Source organism: Apis florea, unplaced genomic scaffold, assembly GCF_048593485.1.
Source record: "Apis florea isolate Af1SG1 unplaced genomic scaffold, ASM4859348v1 contig_3741_pilon, whole genome shotgun sequence".
In the NCBI taxonomy this organism is placed as follows: domain Eukaryota; kingdom Metazoa; phylum Arthropoda; class Insecta; order Hymenoptera; family Apidae; genus Apis; species Apis florea.
The window spans coordinates 256486-278453 of record NW_028256828.1 but is presented as its reverse complement, the minus strand read 5'-3'; the positions used below and the strand labels follow the sequence as shown (position 1 = coordinate 278453).

At 33.6% G+C, this 21968-nt stretch overlaps 2 protein-coding genes across 10 annotated transcripts in view; one reads left to right on the top strand and one right to left on the bottom strand.

Annotated features, from left to right (window-relative positions):
* Ror (tyrosine-protein kinase transmembrane receptor Ror) overlaps window positions 1-21968 on the top strand; it is a 267537-nt gene that overhangs the window by 72281 nt on the left and 173288 nt on the right. The gene's annotated exons all lie outside the window — the stretch shown is intronic.
* LOC105734977 (uncharacterized) overlaps window positions 1-21968 on the bottom strand; it is a 52562-nt gene that overhangs the window by 10801 nt on the left and 19793 nt on the right. The window contains exons 1-2 of one of the 8 annotated variants that reach the window (XM_086914789.1): window positions 21084-21676; window positions 15532-16396 (exon numbers count right to left, since the gene is read on the bottom strand). The exons of 6 other annotated variants lie outside the window; for them this stretch is intronic. In XM_086914789.1, the coding sequence (XP_086770915.1) occupies window positions 15532-15580 (49 nt within the window). In that variant the 5' untranslated portion in view covers window positions 15581-16396; window positions 21084-21676. Of the gene's footprint in view, window positions 1-11522; window positions 11656-15531; window positions 16397-21083; window positions 21677-21968 lie in introns of those variants that run through there. One more of the 8 variants, XM_031915448.2, reaches the window with a different exon arrangement.

Below are 21968 nucleotides of genomic sequence, written 5' to 3'. Positions count from 1 at the left end.
TTGTGCTCAATGATAAATTACTACTCTTGAATTCGATCTCATGGTATTTTATTTGTGTTGCTCCGATATTATCACGGTGTATTTATTACACGCTATCCTCTAAGAATAGAGATTATATGGTCTTGCGATTTTTACAAGAAGGAATGGGCAACGATTCTTTTAACTTTTAAAAAGAATTTTTTTCTAGCGAATATATATTATAACATTGTGTTTCGACATTTCTGTTTGAATTATCAATCTCCAGTTGGTTTGGATATGGACGTCGCCCTTTTAGCAGAAGTTATTTATTCTAAACTGATTTCCACGTTGACGAAATGTCACGGCTCCGTGATATTTGCAAAGACGAAGCGAAGAAAAACGTGTTTCTCATGCTCTGTATCTTTCTATCTGCTAAAATATCGACCCATTTTTCGAATATGAAAGCAAAACTATCGTCTACTTCGATTTGTTTTAACCAGATTTTTCTGCGAATATATCACATTATTTCAAAAAATACCGTCCATGTATTTGCAAGATGTTCAATTATTTACAAACAATTCGATGGAAAATGGATTAAATTAAACGGAGATTGAAAATTTATTCACCATGAACTGATTGCACAAATATTTCACATGCCACGTAAAACAAAATCACTTTTTCTTTTTGTAAAAACTTTAGAATAAAATTGAATTTTTAAATTTGAATACAAAAATTGTACACTTACATTATTTATACAATCAATCCTTATCGGTCTATATTAAAATCGTCCACGTTAATTATTTCACAGGGGAGGAAAAAATTTTTGCAACTGCGTTAGACCGGAAGAGGTACATAAACAGAGACGACGTACATTAACTCGGAGATTGGGTGGTATGCTCGATGGAAAAAGGAGAGGAGACGCGATGGAGGAGGGTGGTTTCCTCTCTGTCGGAGAGAAGAAGCTGATCAAAGCGGCATCAGCCGCATATTTGGTTTCGTCAAGTTTCCATCGGCCTACGCCCGCGTTGGCCCCTTTGAAAAATGGAAATTGCGTGTGCCCGGACGCAAACGAACGCCGTGGAAACACGGCCTTGGGCTGTGCCTCCCTCTCTCTCTCTCTCTCTTTCTCCCCCTTCGAAACAAGAAGTCGCGTAACACAGCCTGATTGATCGTGGAGAAAACTTCGCGCCTGTTTGCTCCGCCATATTTACGATGGACGTTAACGAGAAGGAGGAGGATTTTAGGTGGATTAATTTTCCTACGATCTTCTTAAAATTACTCTCTCCTTAATTTCTAGGGGATGTTTATTCGTTTCGAATTTAGAAATTTTGAAGTTCGAGGCACAAATTTGTGACAGACAGACATCTCAAGTTGGATGCTGCGAGTGTTGAAATTATCGTAATGGTGCACAATTTGGTGGAAATAAAGCAGAAACTACAACTATTTGAATCTAGGAAGCAACGAAACGAGGACACGAAGACACGATAAAACGTCAATTAGCATGCTCGACTCCCTCCCCCCGATTCATCATTCGTCGATCTCGTTGGAATATCAACAGAGGCGAAGGAATGCTCGCCGAGGCGGATTAATCCTCGCGCGGGAGGCGACGAGTTAATTAACGCCGGTTATAAATACGAAAGGCAATCTGCATTATGGTAATCGGTCGGCCAGAGTTTCCTCGAACGGCTCGCCTCCCTCCGGATGCCTGATCGCGATAATTTACACGGGATATTGGCGTGATCTAATTTTGGCCGCTGGCGGACGGCCGTGTCACGTTCGATTACAAGCTTCCGAGCTTATGACTTATGAACGAGCGTCCAGTTAACCATCTCTCTCTCTATTCTAGTTCCTCCATTCTAGTCCTTGGGAAAAAAGCTTCCCCTTTCGAGGAGACACGTTTCTTTTCTCCCCCCTTTTTCCGATCGATTTGTAGAATATGATACGTACGTAGATTGTGAGAAGTTTGTTTGAACAAGTTTTCACAGCGTTACATTATGTGCAATTTAATCTAGAAAGTAGAGTGTTTGTAATACGAATGATGGAATAGTTTGTAATTGCACAAGAGACTTAGAAAAATATTGGAATCGGATAATCTTCTTCTTTGTTATCTTTTAATTTCTCGAACTTTACGCGCCCTGTAAATTAATATCCTCCAAATATTACGAAAGTTCTTCCAAAGTTTCCTTATTAATTTAACTTTTTATATTTCGAACGAGAATAAACGAGAAAAAAGTATTTTTTCTTTTGAACTTGAATCGGATGAATCGGTCTTTCTGCAAGAATGGACATTCGTTTCTCGAAATATTTCTTTCGAGAGTGCTTCGCATTCCAAAATGTGAAAATCAGAAATTATACTGTTATAATTTGCAATATATTTAAATTTAAAAAATAAGAATTTTCTCTTATCATATTATTCATACTTGGGATATCAGAATAAGACTTGAAAAGATAAATAACAATCGAGAGAAAGGTAAGTTAAAACGATACATCTGTCCATTGTGAACGAGGAGATTTGAAAGAGTTGGAACTGCAGGCGAAGATCGGGCAAAAGTGTAGATACTCGAATATTTGCAAGCAATCTAAAAATGGAAAGAGAGGTTACTTCGATCAGAAAGGTTTCGCTCGAGGATTGACTTTAAGGTGGCACGCGAGAAACAGGACGTCTCCGTGAACGTCGAAACAGGAAATATCGCCTGATTTATAAGCCCTGGGAGTAACCAACGACTACCTGGAACGTTCGTCATTCTGTCGATGGGACGGTTTCCCCGAGGCGTTAGTGTTGCATACGCAATATCGTTAAAAATCGTCGAACCATTTATTCGATTCTGAAAAAGAACATTCTCTTTTCGAGTCGACAAGCTTGGTAGATTGGGGAATACTTTTCAATTACTTTTAAGGAATAAGTTTGACAAATTTTGGAAAATGATTATTTAAAAGTTAGAAATAATCGAATAATTGTATCGCTTTTATGAATTGTGACTTTCCAACTTTAAATAAAATAGAAGAAAAAAGAATTAATATAGAAATGCAGGAATAGAATTAATTTTTTCAATGAATTATAAAAAATTATACTCACTTCTATTTTAAAAGCTTAAGAAATCGAAGGATGACGATTAAGAAATTCGAATATTTTTCAGTGATGTCTAAAATTAATATTCTTAATTCGTCTTAGCATAGATTGTTAAAGGATATTCCGAACCCTAAGACTAAATATCACTAGCTTATGATGTCATATTTCAGAATCTTCGTAAGTTTCCTAATCCTCTAAGTTTCGCATAAGAGGATGGATCTCCAATGAGGTATTGCCTGTTCCTAACTTGAAAGCGGGGACGGCTAAGTACTCGTTCAAAGTAGAATTACTTAGAAATCGATCTTATCTTCGAATTTTCCCGCGTCCAGTCTACGAACTTTCGAAATTCGCGTTTCTCAAAGTGAGAAGCTAGTTCGATCTTCTAGAGTGCTCGAAACTTCTGAGTATCTTATCACACAGGCCAGTCTTACTTTCCAAAATAAAGAAAAAAATTATATTTGATTTTGTTCTAATTTATTTTTATTCTACAATTAAATTATTTAATTATAAATAATTTTTTTATTTATTAGTCGAATGTTTTGAATTGAATTTATTTGTCGAAGATTATTTTGTATTCGAGAAACAATATATAATCGAAAATTTTATGGAATTTATTATTAAATTGTTCGAAAGATATACAATTATTTTTATTATTATATATTATTCAGAATCTGTATATTAATTAATTATCGTATCCAATTTCATCGTATCAATTAACGTAAAAAATTAAAAAAAAAGAAAAAGAATGGCGTATCAATTTCTACGATCTCCCCTATAAATCTTAAAATAACGAAATAAATATATCCACTTTTCATTTAACCTATGACCTATGAGAAATCCGCGTAAATCGAAAATTCCCAGATAAATAACGACTTACGGGATCCTAGGGTGGAAATCTTAGCTCCTCGATCGAGCAACATATTCTTTTGTCAAATATAATTTATCATACATTCGACTGCACCTGCGACGAGAAAGAACAGAGACGTAGGGAATGTCGTTGAAATAAGAGATCGTTGTTTATGGTTCCAAGCAACAGACAGGCTTCGAGGTATTCCTGCGCGCGAGTTTTACAACCACTATAGTTCCCTGACACTAAATTATCGTTGGAGCAAGTATACAGGGTGTCCTTGTAGGAAAACGTGCTCTATCACGCGTCGATAAATCTTTCGGTTCGCGCGATCTGGAATCGAATGAGTCATCGAGTGTCTGAAATTTTCGATTGTTCAAAGTGATAATCTCGTTACGCTTTTATCCTTAAATCGATCTTAAGTAGATATCGTAAATATTTGTTAAGAATATTCTTTTGCGATCCTTTTGTAAATTTTTCCTCGTCTTGTTATTACGACAGGATTCGTGGTCGTAAAAGAGGTCGGCCTTAAAAAAAAGAGAACATGAGTAAAAATGAATATTCTTTTTGCATTGTGTATTTATAAAACAATTATGATCGCTTCGTTCGTGACACTGAAGAAATAGAGGGATCGTTTTATTACAGTCGTGCTTCTTTTATAACTCTCTACTCAAAATACCACAAATTTAAATATTTTTCGTTCCCGAGCCAAGATTCTATTTAAAATTTGTATCTATTTATAAACGTTCCTTTTGAATTTAATATTCAAAGAAATATTCCAGGACTTACATCTTACATAATTGAATTATTATGATTAGTGAAACGTTACCATAAATTCCATTATCGATTAATAAATTTAAAAAAAAATAATAAAATTTTTCATAAAGTCATTCAACACAAAATTATAAATTTATAATTTTGCCAATTCATTTCGATATCGTTGTTCGATATCGAAATTGTTCTGCAAGAATATTTATCAAAAAAAAATTTTTATAATCGCCAAGTTCGAACAACTGTATTTGTCAATTCGATTCACATTAATTCAACGATACATTCGAAAAGATACGAATTTAAAATTCTTCGTGATCGTCACGAAGGTTTATTATACACTTTTGTTGTCTTCGTTTTTTTCCCAAACGCAGTGTTCGCATCTTGAATTCTTCACGTTTCGCATGTTATAAAAATATATGATAGTCGCTAAATTGGCCCTATTCAAATGACTCACTCCATATTCCCACGCATGGAGTTCCATAGAACGGTCGATGACGTCGTTCCCAAGCATGACCATGTCAAAATACCCATTTGCCCGCTTTTGAATAATTACCATCCCCGGTATTTTTAACCTGGAGAAGTTGGAGGAGTAGTTCCCGGAAAACGTTTGTAAAATGTCGAGACGACAAGCTTTCATTGAATCTTTAATCTTTACTGTGGAATCGTGTGCAATCTGTGTGCTCGTTCCTTTTTTGTTCAGAGATACGTACGTACGGAAAAAGGAAAAAGAAAAGGGGGAAAAAAAAAAAAAAAAAAAAAAGAAGGGAAACGTAGCGTGTAGAGCAGAGAGCTAACTTTATTATCGACTTTATGTATAAGCGTGGGATTTGTCAGTTCGCTTGGGGCGAATTGCAACTTTTTAATATTTGTTGCACGGATATACAACAATGGGGTAATGCAATTCTGCATTCGATTGGAAGAAAGAATTTAACGTGAAGAATATTTAAACAGGATCGTGGAAAATTGATTCGATTTCGAGGAGAGAAAATATTATTTATTTAAATTGACCGAGCGGACGAAGAATTCAAGAAAATTCAACAAATGGAAGGAAAATTTTAAATCAATTAAAATAATAACTAATCGGGAATCGATAAGAAGGAAGAATTAAAATTAATGAAATATCCAAAGGGTAACAACCAGAGATCTAAGAGACGCAGAGACAAGCTTCAAAAATAATCAAAAGGAAAAGAATCCAAAAAGAAAATCCAACAGAAATAGAATAGAACTGAAAAACTGAAGAAATAACCAAAGAATACAACAACAACGAAATACTCGATACGTTAAAAACTCTAAAACAATTACCTGGAAAACCGTCGGAACCATGTGTTGAAACCATTCAATTACGCCTGTTCAAAGCGAGCTAACGCAATTCCAAAGAAAACAATGTAACGTCCAAGTTACTCCAAACCAAACTACCCCAGCTAGCCGGCTTCCCTCTTTCACGGAACTCCACTTTCGAAACAGAATTACCCAATTTCCTCAGACCGTGACACATCCACACACACACACACACACACACGTGGAAGGAAGAGATACAGAATATATCTCGTAGAAGCCACACAATACGCAGTCCACGACCACGGCCACGAATCGCCATCCTACGTTCGAAAATTCTGCGACAGGCAAAATAATTTAGTCCCAGCCGGAATTCGATGGTTTCTCGCCTCCACGATAGATTCCTCCTCCCTCTCCAACTTCCCCCTCGCGAAACACAATTCGAAATTTCGGTTGGAAAATAATAATAATTATTATTATTATCACGATACGTGAACAATGAGGACGACAATGATAACGATAATGGAGAGTTCACCGAGAGTGAACTTTGGCGGGAAACTTTAAACGCGCGAGGAAGGGATATAATAGGGGAGTCGCAATTTATGGCGGTGTTAAACCTACGAATAACGATAACGAAACGTTGCTGCGAGAGTGGCGAAAACTTGTCAAAAGGCAAGGGATTATCGTTGACCCGTTTAATGTTTAATGTTTGTTAGTTTGTCTAACGTAACAGGGGGAGGGAGGGTATGGTATGCTGGCTCTGCGTTCGAGGTGTGTGTGTTTCGGCTATTTTTAGAATTTTAGGAAAATGTAGAAGAGAGAGAGAGAGAGAGAGAGAGAGAGAGGAAAATGTTTAATTCGGTGGAAATGGATTCTTTGTATTGGACACGGGTTTAAAAGTTGTTTAGGAGACGTGTACGCCTGCGAGAGATTCTGTGATACATTGTAGGTTATGTTTACAAGGAATTTCAATTAGATAGAATCGACATGGTATAAATTAAATTGGGACGCGCGTGATTGATGTATTCGAATATCTTCGCGAAATTGAAATTGAAATTCGAGCAATTAGTTGCACAGGAATAGAGAAGTGAGGGAAAGATAACTCTTTAAATTTAGAGCCTTTAATACAGTATTAGTGAAATCGTTGTAGGCAACATATTTTAAAAAATAAATAAATATATAATTTATCTTGGTTAAACTTCAATTCCTAAAATTAGGAAAATTTTTAAACGGTTAAAACTCTGAAGACAATAATTCTTTCTCAATGGATAGATAATTATTAGAAGCGCGAAACGTTATCCTTTAAAATGCTCTTTCCTTTATTTCAATACGATTCTCCGTTCTCGAGATAAAAAGAAGAGTATATTTTTAATTTCGTTTTTAATTTCAAAATAGATTAAAATTCGGAAAAGTTCGAATCGCTATAATTCCGAACATAATAATTTTTTATCAACGAATGAGCGATTATTAGAAGCATCGAATCTTCCCCTTTAAAACGCTTTTTCATTTATCCCGATACGACTTCCGGTTCCCGAGATATCTTCGTTTAAAGAAAAGGACAATTTTTTAAATCGTTTATTCGAACCTCTCGCTCGCACTTCATCTCACTGACCTATCTCAAACTCCAGACAAGTGACAGACGCGATTCCTGGAAGGAAGAAGGTATTTCCAGGAAAAATTGTACGAATCGCAGATTCATTCATAACTTCTTAAGTATTATGGAGACTTTGAATCCTTATATCTCGGCAACCAATTGAGATATTTGAATAAAACAAAAAGTGACTTGAATGGCATGATTTTTTCTATGATTTTTTTTTTTTGAATCGATTTTGAATGGAATGATAGCAAAATTATTAGTTTTCTCTTACAATTTTTCAATTTGTGACTCTCAATACTTCATTTTTGTGACGTTAAACGTAGATAAATTTAAATTTGCCTATCCTAATTTTATATTTAATTGCAGAATAAAATGAATAATAAAATATATACAAAATGAACGTATCGTTCTCACAGTGAAAACGATATCTTTTCCCTAAAATTGGTTTAGAAATAAGCGAGTCGTGGAGATTAAAGGGAACGAGAATGCATAACCGAACTACCAGTATGTAAACCACGAGTATGAAGTCAACCTACAAGAGATATTCTACCTTAGATGCAACTCGCGATTCGATAAACCAACAACTATCTCATCTAAAATTCAAACTCGACACCGTAACATTAATTTGTCACAGAGATGGCGTGTAGAAGTCGTGTTATGGGTATGGTACGAGTGTCAGACAAATTTACAAACTCGTTAACCCAAACGGCATGCAACGCCAAAGTGTAAACGAGAGTACTTGCAAAACACGAGTTACATATTATATTTCTTTCTGTTCTCGATTAATAATATTTTATCGCGATCCGCACGAGTTATCCTTAGTTAGAAACTTTTCAATAAACAACGGATGAAATTAAATCTCTCTGATAAATTCTAATAGTCTGTCAATTTATATCAAACGCTTCCAATTCATTTTTACAAAGATATCTGAAAGGTAATTGTTGATTAAATTTTTTTCTTTATTATTATGAATATTTAAAATTCATTTTAAATATCAAAATAGATCGAGGATGTATGTTTGGCGAGTCATCATCGGCTTCATGAATAGTCAGTTGGTTGCAATCCTCTATCATATGCAAGGGTGACGTAGGATGTCAGACTCCTTCCATCACGGAAGGCTGGCTTGCAAAGGGACTGACCCTAAATGTTTGAGAGGCTATCGGCCTTGTTAATTGCTGCAACGCGTTATCAGATTTACGATATGTCAATCGCCATGAAAATCATGACGTTAGTAGCAACACGTATGGGTTCAATAAGCAATTAGTGGTAATTAGTCTGTATGGCTGTTTACGCAAATGCAATTATTTTTATAGAAAATAGAAGAAAGAAAGAAGTGAATCTTCACGCATATTTCGCGTGTTCAGCTATCAACTGTTCATCAAATTCGAAATAATTATATATAATTAAACAGTTATGGAAGGAAACCAGCGTAAATATTAACATTATCGTGTAAATATTTCAAGACAAAGTAAAACGATATTTCTCACAACTTATATCTTATATCCCCGCGTAATATTTCAAAACTCTGCACCCTCTGAACCGAATCTCCCTTACAATTTCACTCCCCTTGTTCCTAAAAACTCGACATCAAAGCGAGAAAATCTCACGTTACGTGATAAAACGAAAAGGATAAAACATCAACATTTCTAAACGACGAACTGTTTTCAAATCGTTTTCAAGTCTCTCTCCCTCCCTCTAAACCTCGAAACCTCAAACGAGAAAGAGTGAGAACGTTTCCAGAGGCGCGATCGTGCGCGGATGATTGAAAAGAAAGCGCGAAAAGGGGTCGTGCAATTTTAAAAACGAGCAGGAAGTTGAGTTTCCGACAACGGATTTTCCAACGCAGGATGGGGGAGCGCAGGTGAAAATACACGACACGTTTTCCATGGCCCTCGGCCATTTTTCCGTCGACGAGCCGGCAAATTACGCGGGGTTTCGGGGTCGCCGGGTATTTCTGCCCGCTTTTGTCGACAAATGAGTAACTGATGCGTTCTTAAAGACGAGCAGATGAAACTCGTTTGTTACGTTCGTTCGGCTCAAGCGCCACTTTCTTGCGGGGGTGTAATAAGTGCATCTGGCTACGTGGCCATAGATCACGTGTTGCGTGTATTAGGTGTACAATTTTGATCGATGAATTTACACGACTCGTATAAATTATCAATTATCTTCTGGAAATATAATAGAAATAGAATTTGATCAAATTAACTTTATATTTGTAACACTCGTGATGAATAAAGAATCGCATGTGTACGAAATGTAGAAATTAAAGAATATTTTTCCTTTGCATTATATTTTAATTAATACACATCTTTTATTTTTACCCTCATTTTTCGTTTTCAATTGTTTCTTTTGAAAATTTTATGATTCTTTTTGATTTATTTCCCTCGAGATTTAATAATTCTACCGTCTCCATAGTAATATCTCCATAGCAGTTCAAGAGATCCTGTATCTTCCTTTCGAATGTTTGTCGATTTGTACTCACTGCTCGAGCACTTCAGTTATAAATAAAAATATTGTTAGCGAGCAAGTGAAGACAAAAGTATGAAATAATGTCTAATAATAGTTGAAGATTGTCCTCGAAAATTTATCAGAGGGAGGTGACATAAATTACTAAGTAACATGACAGTAATAATTGCAATTCAACGTGGAGCACGTGGCTCGTCTGCAAACTTAACGAGTAATCACGTCAAGAAAGAAAAGGCCATTTCCATTGCCGGTAAAATTAGTCGGTGTTACAATACCATTATGCTTCCTCGCACTTGGCAAGATTACAGTCGTGCTTTTGCTCCGAGGACTACAAAGACCTTTAATTTAGTAACTCCTCTATGCGACGTTCCTCCTCCTCCAGGACAATTAATGAAACCTAATCAAGTACTCTGAAACAACGGCACAACCAATTTTCACCCAATTTTCGAATCAATTTTTTCAGAGAGAAAGAAAATTTCTACACGACGAATCTAATTCGTTTTTCTTTACAATTATTATGAATTTGATACGGATGGATCAGGGTTCGAATTCGTTCGAAAAGTTGGAAGAAAAAAATTTCGATTTGTAAATACGAATATGATTTGTTTTTCAAATGAAGAATTCTTGGTAAAATGATTCACGCTGGATGCTCGCTGTATTTTATCACACCCAACTTCATAAGATTCCCAGGCTCCAAAATTAAACGTAAGGAAGTGAGAGATGTTCTTTGACGTAATTTCTACCTCAAGTGCAAACCAGATCACGTCTTCGTTATTTTTAAGATTAAAGATATTCGTGAACCGAGCAACTTTCACATTTGTCTTTACGAATGTGAAATTTTTCGCGGTATTTAAGCCACTTTAATCCGACTTTCCAAGTTAAGATTCTTGTTTATTTGAAGTATTTGATTTATTTAAAGCGCGTGCATCTCTCTTCGCCATCTTCACTTCGACTATGATTTCAAAATTAGAATAAATGTAATTTTATAATTATTCTTCCTTTTTTAACTCGCGATTTATTAAAAACACTATCGATATCATCAATTTTTGCAACAAAGGAATTTTCTACATATTTCTCTGAGATAAACTTCAAAATATCTTTTCAAGATTTAAAAATCTCGTATTTCAAATTTCAAATAAAAAAATCGCTATATATATATATATATATAAATAATTCATCGACTTCGAAACAAGAAAATAACTTACTTTTCTCTTCGTTGATTAAAATTCTCAAAAACTTTTCTCGAATATTTTGTTAATAATAAACTTTTCAACAAACGAAAAAAAACAAAATAACAAATCCTAATAATCCAACTTCCAATAATATATTCCATCCAACACTATTTGTCAAACTCGCTTAAACTCCATCAAACTCTTCGTCACATATTCGATCGATATACATAAATTAATTTTTCATCACTGCAAATCCAACTTCCGCCCTACGAAACCAAAAAATCCGTAAACCAACGTGAAACTCCGAATTCAACGACGAGAAAGAACGCACGTTTCAACGATCATCACGATTCACAAATTACTCACTGTCTTGCATCCGTCGTGTTCGAGGTCACGAGTTCCACCGATCTTAGGATCGAAAAGAGATCGAGATCCTCATCGATCGATCACGTTCCACGCCGCGATATGGCTTCCTCGCCGGGAGAGGTTCATTGTCGCGTTGTCAACTCGCGTTTTCTGACGATCTCGGCCGCCGGATCGTGTTCTCCGCGTATGCTAATTTTGCTGGTGCAGTCACGTGCTTTCGCAACGCGAGTGCACCGGCTTGGCGTCGCTCGACGCCGAATATGAATCTTCCCGGGATTTTCCTCCTGCGCTTTTGTGTCGTCGCATCTTTTCCACGATTTTTTATCGCCCACCCTTTTGTTAGCATCTCGTTGTCTCTCGATGTGCTTGGTGGAAGGTTTGTGGAATTTCAGGGTTGGGAAAGAGCGTGGATTTTTGAGAAAATGAACATTTTCCTTTTTTTTTTTTTGACGAAGAAGCAGAATTGAAACTTTTGTTGAAATAAGTTTTTTTGTTAATGAGGAAATTTAGAAATTGGTTGCTTATGATAATTGTTTAATTATGAATTATGTGATATAATAATCAATAAATTTTAATGTTCTTGATACATTTTGAAGATAGGATTTGCGTTTTAACGAAAAGAATATTTTAACTTAATTTTCGTAATTGCATCGTCAAATTAAGCAAATAACGTTCAGCTACGCAGGATGTATCATTTTGTTTGTTTGTTTTTTCTTTTGTTTTTTGTTTTTTAAATGAGAGCTTCGATTAGAAGGGCAATTCCTTTCTTAAACTGAAATAAATTTTACTTTAATGGAGAAACTAGAAGCTGCTATTAGTACTTTCGCTTAATAAGCTCCAATAACATTAATTACAGCAGATAATTACGTTAAAACTCTAATATAATTACAACGTGACTTCCTCGTGGAATTCTGTTCTCTGTTATTTCCACGGAAAGATTTCGCAAATATGAATGGAAATAGCTTGGAAGGAATAATCAGAGTGCTTTAAAAATTAAATATGAAATATAATTATCAAATTAATCATATATAGAACAATTTCAACAATACACAAAAACATCAGAATTTTCTGAAGAAAAGATTGAAGATTTTATTTTAAATCTATTGAAAAATTTATGTTTCCTTAGAATCAAAAATATCAATCATAGATAATTGCACAACACTTCTCAAAATATTGTATTACAATTAAACCTTGACTCAGATCTACTATTCAACTCGTATCTCTATCATTCATACCAAAATCACAACATCCCTCCTCCAACCTGAAAAACTTAAAGCAAGAAAGAAGCAAGAAAGACACAAACGAAACATCTATCAACATCTATCCATGTTAAAGGAGTGGTAAAAATCCCATGGTAGAATTTAATATCGAGGAACAAACGATTCTCCTGTCCTCATGAGTTCTTTCATCCCCTTTATCCTCTTTCTCTTTCCATTATATCCTCCATTCTTTCAAAGGGACTGATATCTTTTCCCAAAAATATGTGATAATATACATAAATAGAAATACGTTTAATGATTTGATACAAATTCTAAAAATATTGTGTCATAATTATTACGATACACTATGATATTAGTTTTTCTTTTTATTGAACATGTAAAATGAATTATTTTCAACAGTTTTCCTTAGATATAATCGTGTAACATTATAAATACAACAACTTTAAATACATAAAATATTCAGATTTCAATCCTCTGTATCTCTCAATTGAATTTCATTATTTCTAATTCTAATATTAATTATACAGAATATCTTTGAATTGTCATACGAAGTGGTCGAATAATAGTTGCATCACGTGCAAAAATAAATCAAGTTTGAAAATTATTGAAATCCGATCAAAGATCTATGTAAAATCGTGAAGCAAAACGTTCGTCACATCACATCCTCGCTCTAAAAAAGAAAACAAATTTCCCCATATGAAATTGTATTAGCAGATTTCATCCTCTATAACAGACTTTTCCACCTAAAAAAAAAATTTTACATATAATATCCGCCAACTTTCGAATTTAAAACCATGATTTTCAAGAACGAATTAGACGAATTTCCTTGTAATAAGCTTAGCTATCGTAGATTCCATCAACGAAAATCACATCCGCCAGTGTGCTCCTCTAGTCATTAGTCCTGTCTTTGTTTCTTCCATTTTCCACTTTCCTTTTTTTTTTTTTTTTCGTTCTCGAACGAGAAGTGGGGATGGGCAGAGAGATGGTAGGGAGGAGGGTGGAAGGAGAAAGAATATTAAAAACTTTTTCCATAAAGCGTCTTCGCGAGTCGAGACGCCGTTAGACCGAGCATGAAAGCCTGCTCCTTGCAGTTTCAAGCGTATCCTCGCCGGTTTTTCCGAATTAGTTCAGACGGTTTTCCGCGATTTTCCTTTTTTTCCCCCTCTTTCTTCTTTTTCCCGCCTCTCGGGCGAAATGAGCGCGCTGCGGCCTCTTTCGAGGATAAACGCGGGGACAGGGTGATGGAGGGGAAACAAGGGGGATAGTGAAATTTAATTTCAATGGCGGAACAAGCGAGTAAAGTGGTGAACTGATTTTTTTGAATTTTTTAGACGAGCGCAGATATTTTTATTATGGTTAATTGATAATTGATAGGGATTTTGTATTTCTCTGTCTGCATGCATACGCGATTCAAGTTTCTTTTTTATGATAAAAGTCTCCTGTAACACGTGTTGAAATTTAACATTGAAACAGAAACTTATCCAAGAGAGTTGATTGTGTTTTCATTTCAGAGGTACTTTTCATATATATATTATAAAAAAGCAAATTATGGCCTGGCATTGAAACACATTGTTTTTTGTTTTCATTTCGAAATATTCTTCTTATTTGAGAATGACAATTAAGATAATTTGTTTCTGTTTCTTCAAGAGGAAGAGATCTTTTGATAATTTTTAAAGAAATTTTTCACGATCTGGTATCGTGAAATAAATTTAAATTTGTTTTAAAATTTACGATTTATTTAAAATTCGAGAATTTTGTGAAAATATTTTACAATTTTATTTATCATCGATTGACAGTTCGATGAAATGTGCGTTACGAAAAAAGTCGGGTTTAATTTCGTGAAAATTTTTGTTTCCAACTGGATAATGGAGAAGTATTGCTTAAAATATTTCGAGGAACAAAGCATAGCGGATCGATAAGCACGATGGTACACGATGACATAATCGAAAGGTTAATTGGAAATGCAATATTTGCGAAGGGAGCTAATTAAGGAAATTGGATACGCAAAGATGATTAGGAATACGATCGAATGCGTAACAAATTAATTGGAGGAGATATTTAATTGCGGAAAAGTTCGTCAAAGCTAATGATAAACCGTCATCTCACAGAGTGGAATATTTGAATAATTAATTACAGAACACTTTTAACTACAAAAGCTTGTAAATAAATATACACAAAATTATATATTACTTTGTATATCGAGAGTGTAATTAAATTATCTTTTAAACAACAAATATACGAAGATGATTCAAATCGTATGTTCTTTATTCCATATTTTTTATGGAAAAAAGAAAAAAATCATTCTCATCCAATAAGATAAATAACAAAAATATTAATAATCATTAAATTGCAGATGTAAATTCTGATTAATCTCATTAGACATTTTACATATTTTATCACGTATATCCTGTGAATTTTTGTGCATTCGAGTCTCTCATCACGGTATAAATAAAAAATACTATAAATTAGGATACACCCTCTTTTCTCTCGTCGAGGCAATAAAACAATCTGCCTATCGTTTTAATTAATACACCAGCAAGAATTAAAAAAACAGAAGAAAAAAAAGAAGAACTATCTACTTACATTCTCTTCATCCACGAAGAAAAATTCTCATACAATACTAACTGTATTAATTCCACGGTATAATACCCATCCCCATTACACCCTTCGTAATACCACTAGCCCGGTTTCCATTTACGATAATACTGCTAATTCCTTCGCGAAAACCCATTACACCAGGTCAAGATTATCTCGAGCCGTAAAAGAAAAGTCACATCTCGAAAACGTACTCCCTTTTCCTTCGCCTCTGCTTCTTCCTGCCCTTTCTCGCCTCTGCATCGTGCCCCTCTGTCCATTCTCTCTCCATTCCAAACCTGTCTCGTTCGTGTCTCCCCAAACGTGCCTCCCCTTCCCCACAAACGTGTCCAGTCACCGATGATCAACGATGATCATTCGTTGATTTATGTACACCAATGAATTCTCAACGTAGCGTTCCAGTTATTCCAAGAAGAGTCATTAAATAATCGAAGCCAACGTTTCGTCAACAAATAAACACCCTCCCCGGTGGAGGCCGAGTGTGAATCAGCTCGCTACGAATCGAGGAGGGAGAGGAGGAAAATAACGTCCGGTTTTCTTGTCGCGAAGACAAGGGTTTGGCTCTAACTCGGCGTGATGGATCGGTGATCTCGTGCAACGTGCAACCCATTCATCTGGCACGACATTGAAACAGAGCTGGCTTGTAGTCCTTGTTCCAAATCTCTCGATCGTGCTCTTTCAGACCAGTTGTGCCAACGTCTTGTTTCATTTGTATTCTTCTTTTTGTGTGCGTTTGTTTTTATCTCATTTCTTAAATTTTTCCTCGAACGATCCTCCCTTCTTTTTTTGTTCCTCGTTGAATGAAATTCCTCGAGGTTGGTAAATAATCTTTTCCCCTTTTGATAGTGATAAGCGGTTGAAAAAGCAGTTGAATTTGTGAAAGAGCTCGAGATTTTTCGTCTTTTTTCGTGGATGGAAATGGTTGATTGAAAGTCGAATCTTCCTTGGAGGATCTAATTCATTTTTTCTCTCTTCTTCGTTGCCTTTATCCTTCAATTGTTCTTTTCTTTTCCTCCGATCGTTCAAGATTTATCCAACGTTTTCCATGATGATGATTTTCTAAAGTTGTTTAAAAAAATTTGATTTGAAAAGTTTCTAATCAATATGAAATTTATTATTTTTCGTTCGATGAAAATTTTGAAAATGATGCAATCGTGAGAAATATCTAAAAAAAAAAAAAAAAAAAAAAAAAAAAGAAAAGATCGTTGTATTTTCACATTATTTTCTTTCGATCACATTTAGCTACATTAGACACATTGGATTATTTTACAACAGAAATAAAATTTTGCACTCGGCAATAAATGTTACGTGGAATCCATAAATTTTGCTTCGGTTACGATTCGGATGATTATAAGTATATTTGGAACAATTTTACTTTCAAACGGAGCACAGATTGTATGCACACAATTTCCAAAAAAACAATATTTTCTTTTTCCAACCATTTTCTCGTATATGAAATAAATTTTTTTAAGTAAACGAGAAAAGTGATAAAAGATAAAAAAAATAGAGATAAAAGAGATCTAAATATTCTTCTTCAAATTTACCAAAGTCACTCGAATCAATCGATAAATTCATAAATTAATACGTTGAAAAATGGACAAACTTCATTCATCTTTTCACAAAAATATTTTTTCAAAAATTTATCGAATAGAAAACTTGTCACTCAATTTACATGGACTTTCCACAAACAAAATCACTCTTTAATTTTCTTTCTTCTTTCCTTCTTTCATTGTACATCTCTATTAAAATTCAATCAAACGAAACCAAATGTTCCTTCATTAAAAAAAAAAACCCTTAAAAATTCCTCGAATCCGCACTAAAATGCCTTTCCAACACCGCCAATAAATCACTATTATAAATTCTGCTCAATTTGTTCTCCAAATAATCTTTTCAAAATTGAAATCTTTAAACCTTGACTCGTCAAATCGAAACCTATACAATCTTTCCGCTTCAGTTTTCAAAGTCAACATATCTTTTGATACATTAAAACATTTGATCATCCTCTTTTCATTAAAAATATCCTCATTTCAACAAAAATTAAAGAGATCATCTTCAAAATTTCTCGAATCCACATCAAATCACTCGTTAACTTCTATCATCACCATAAACTCGGCTCAAACTTCTCCAAACTTTCTCCAAACAATCCTCTTCGATCGAATTGTGATTTTCGATTTAAAAATCAAACTGAAATTAAATAATTTCAACTTTCAGAAAAATCAACTCAACAATCTCGACAACAATGTCGGGAGAAAAAAAAAAAAAAAAAAGAAAAAAAAACACGAATGTTTCGTGACCGACACGGCTGTCGTTTTGAATCTCTGAAGAAAACTAGTCAGCCGATGACTGGATGAAGCCCGTCAGCCCTCTCCTTATTTCTCGGTCGCGCGCGCGACTATTTAAATCTTTTGTACTAGCTGCTGGCAACGAGACCAGTTTCGACCAAGACTCTGTTCGTCACGTGGCAAAGAGATATTGGTTTGTTCAGGTTTGACAGGGATCTTGGGGAGATCGTTTTGCAGGGATCTTCTTTGGGGTGGTTTTCGCGGTTTCTTGGTCGGTTTCACCGCTCGAAAGCCTGTTGGCCAAAATTTATACTTTGGAACAGGGTTTGACTCATTGTGAAACTCTTTGTTGGAATTTCGCTCTCTTTGATGGTGGATGTGGTGGTGTTGCTCGTCGAGAAATCTTTGTCTAATGTCGATGGAATTTTTCGCAATATTTTGTTTTGTTAATAATTATTCGTTGTATATTTTTTGATTGATTGAGAATTTTTCTTCGATTGATTCGGAAGATCACGTAATTAATAGATATATTGAAAATTTTTTTATTATTTGTTAAAAAAATAGGCATGAAATTGAAACATAAAAGCATGCACAAAGAATGTGAAAAATTTTTTCTTGTAAACTTAGTTATATAAAATTTTACTAATAATTTCAATTTCGTCTCAACGATCTTTTCTTAAAAGTTATAAAAAAATAACGTGAAATTTTCCATTAAAATACTACGTAGAAATAACGATCTTTTGCTGTATCACAATATAATATTATTGTTAACGAGTTTAGATTCTAAAATAATCTACTTAGAAATATGAAAATTCCTTGGAAAAGGATTTTCAATAAGTGGTTAAATATAATATTATTCCTTTCAACGTATCTTTCTGTTAATTCAGATATTTTCAGCTATCAAAAACTATCACAAATTACTTGGAAAACTTCTTCTATCTTTACTTCTTTTATCATTTAATTAAAAATAGTAGAATATTAATATTGTGTCTTTTCATACGTATAAAATAAAATCAAATAGATATAAAATTTTCTCTTTTGTCTAATAATAAACTTAAAATTATTAAAATAAAAATACAATAAAAATAAATTTTTCAATCTATAATTTTCTTAAAAATTTTAATTTTGATAAATACACTCCTTATTTAATATAATCTTAAGAAAGTAATAATAACAAACTTTCTAAAAATTAATTCTCTTCTTAATTGCTAAAATTTATTCTCGCAATTTCCAATAATTGTTCCATTATAGAATCTTCATTAAAATAATCAATCACGAATACTTACTTTCAACTATTTTCATTCAATTCTCGATTTCACAGTTCATCCATCTCGTTGGAAGGTTAAGCACGGATAGGAATAATAAAATAAATTTTCCCGAGTTTTAAATTTCATCTATCCGCGAGAGATATCGTGACGAAACATCTTTATCTTTTCCCCTAGGCGTGAAACATAGATGAAAGAAAATACGTGGGATGACGAATCGTTGATTAGGACGCGGTGTGTTTCTTTAATCTGTTTTAAAAACGCCTGAAAATAATCCGAGCGTGACGCAAGGGGCGTCTGGATTTCAGGAACTCCTCGAAATCACAAGTGTCCCAGGGAAGAGGCGTGAAAATAGTCTCGAGTTGGAAAAAATGAATGAATTTAGGATTATTTCTTCGAATTTGAAACTTGATTAAAAGTTAAGTTTTTATTAATTGTAGGTAAAAGAAGACAAGATTTTTTAGATTCTTATTTTTGAAGAAAATGGAATGATTGAGATTTACTAAAAAGGATAGATCCTTTGAAGATATGTATACAAATATTATATTTTTAACTTAAAATTTTATTTTGAAACAATTTTGATAATATTTTGATAATTTATTTTTTATCCAGAAAAAAAGTATAGTATAATTCTTGTCTATTCAAGAATTTCGTAACGAATAACATGGTTTTTAATTTGGTACGACATTCAACATCTTGCTCGAAATTGTTTACAATAGTTACAAAGGAAAGCTTAAGATTAAACTTAAACTTATACAGTTAGATGAAACGGACAAACAAATTTCAATAAACAAGTTTCTCAGGAAATGTAAAGCCAAACAAAGTTGGCCGAAACCTGAATCCAGTTTGCGAGTTCATAGTCCTTATCATAAACATTAAATTATTATTTCAAGCCAAGTATTCAACTCCAAAGAATCAAGACTATACATAGAATTAAAGAATCATAAAGAGAATTAAAAAAAAATAAAGAAATCTTTTCTCTCGTTTCTTTAAAATATTAAATGAAATATATTTTTACAGATTCATGGATACTCTAATTAGTATATTTATTATTTCAACAACGGATGTAACAAACGGTGCGCAATGTTAACACGATATGAAACTGTTTTAACTTTCAAAATACATTTTCTCCCGCCCGAGTTGAGCGTCGCTCGTCGAGAATCGGTATAGAGACGACATCTGGGTTTCTAGAGCTTTGGTAGAGCGAACGTTCTTCGTGGGCGGGCATTGCTGCCAAAACAAAGCTTTTCTTGGCTCAACGGATAAACAAATTTTCGAGAAAATAGCCGAGTTTTCGCGATTCTTCGCCCATATGAAAATATTCGACACGTTTTAAACGTTTCATCGTTCACCTATATCTCTTCGTCAAAGTTTTCTTTCATCCCTTATCAAACTTTCTTCTTAGAATTTCATTCTCGCGCTTTCCTATGAAAAATTTTAGGATTATCGACATTTTATATTTTCCATTTTTCGTTATGCGAAATATTTAATTCTTTTGGATATTCGGATAATAGTTTTAAAAGTATCTTTGTTTTCTATTTTTCTTTTATTAATTAATATCAAATTTTTTAGGATAGTTAATAGTTATGAATTTATTAATTTTTATTGTTTGAGTTTTAGCGTTTTAATAAACATACTTTCATTTTTCCTTAAATATTCTGTTCTATTTCTATCAAATTACGATAAATTATTTAGATTAAATTATTTAGAAATTTTGAATTCGAGTTTCCTATTATTTCATATAGATTTATACTTAGTTTAATAAGATTTATAAACGTTTATAATCAATTTCAAAATTTCACAGAATTTATGAATTTTCTAAAAGTTAATAAATCTCAAGAGAATATAGCGTTCCTATTGACCACTGACAAATTTTCACGGAAGAATATCGGACACGATTCTAGAAAATGTAACGTATGTTGTCTAAATCATCCTTATGATTCGAATATCTTTCTCACATCGCACGAACACCATTGAACACTGCTTACATAATCAGTCCATTTACGACATATTTCAATCTAAAATGTTTATACAATATATAACGCACGTTTATTCTCCTCAAAATTTCAACATTACCCATATTGATACTATAAATCTGCATGTAAACCCACAACAAACGTATTATTTCTAACTTTGTGTAAATGTAACAGACAAAAATAGAAAGAAAGAAAGAAAGAGAAAAGAAATCAATATACTCACCGTCATTAGAATCCTTCAGTCAATTGTTTAAAATAGTGAAGAGATCCATTTGAATCACTCGTATTTTACACGACTTCGAAAATTCCACTCTCGATCAACATCAAACTTCGATAAATATTTTCGCGAATTAAAGACGAATTCGAAAAATTCGATTTTTCTTTCCTGCAAATTTTTTTTCTTAACGCAACATTTTTTATACTTTCTTTTTCTTTTTTTTTTTTTTTTTGCTATTGCACAAATTTGAACTTGATATCCGAGATAATTTTTTCAAAGAGAATTGTGAGATAATAATAATTATTAAATAAAATTCGCGATTGAGAGAGATTGAATGGACTGGAACTGCCGGACAGCTGCCGGCCAGACACGAAGTTGGCGCGTTTGGCTAAGTTTCGAAAATAGTTCGCACCGGATTCGACGATGGTGCGTCTATTTGTGGCGGAAAAGAACTGATCGAGCAGTGCTGCCAACGCTAGCGGGCGAAACTCTCTAGCAAGCCTAGTGAGAACCGTTTCCCTTTTCAAAAACATCTCTGTTCTTTTTTTCGAAACGATTTATTCGAATTACGTTTTTTTTTTTTTTGAAATTTCTTCTTTTCATTTTTTTCGATAAATTCGTTCTATCGAGCGTATTATGTTTTATTATTTATATTTTTTTTTCCATAAGAATTCTCTAACATTCTATTCTTTTCAATTTTTCTTTAACAGATATAAATTAAATGTTTATTTCACTATTACACTATTTGCTGTATATACGTGTTATATTTACATATTATTCACGATTATTATAATTATTTAAAATATGAACCTTGTGAATAAAGACGTGAATCCATAACTGAAATCATACTTATATATCAACATGACTGTTTCCAATAAAAATTTATCGCTT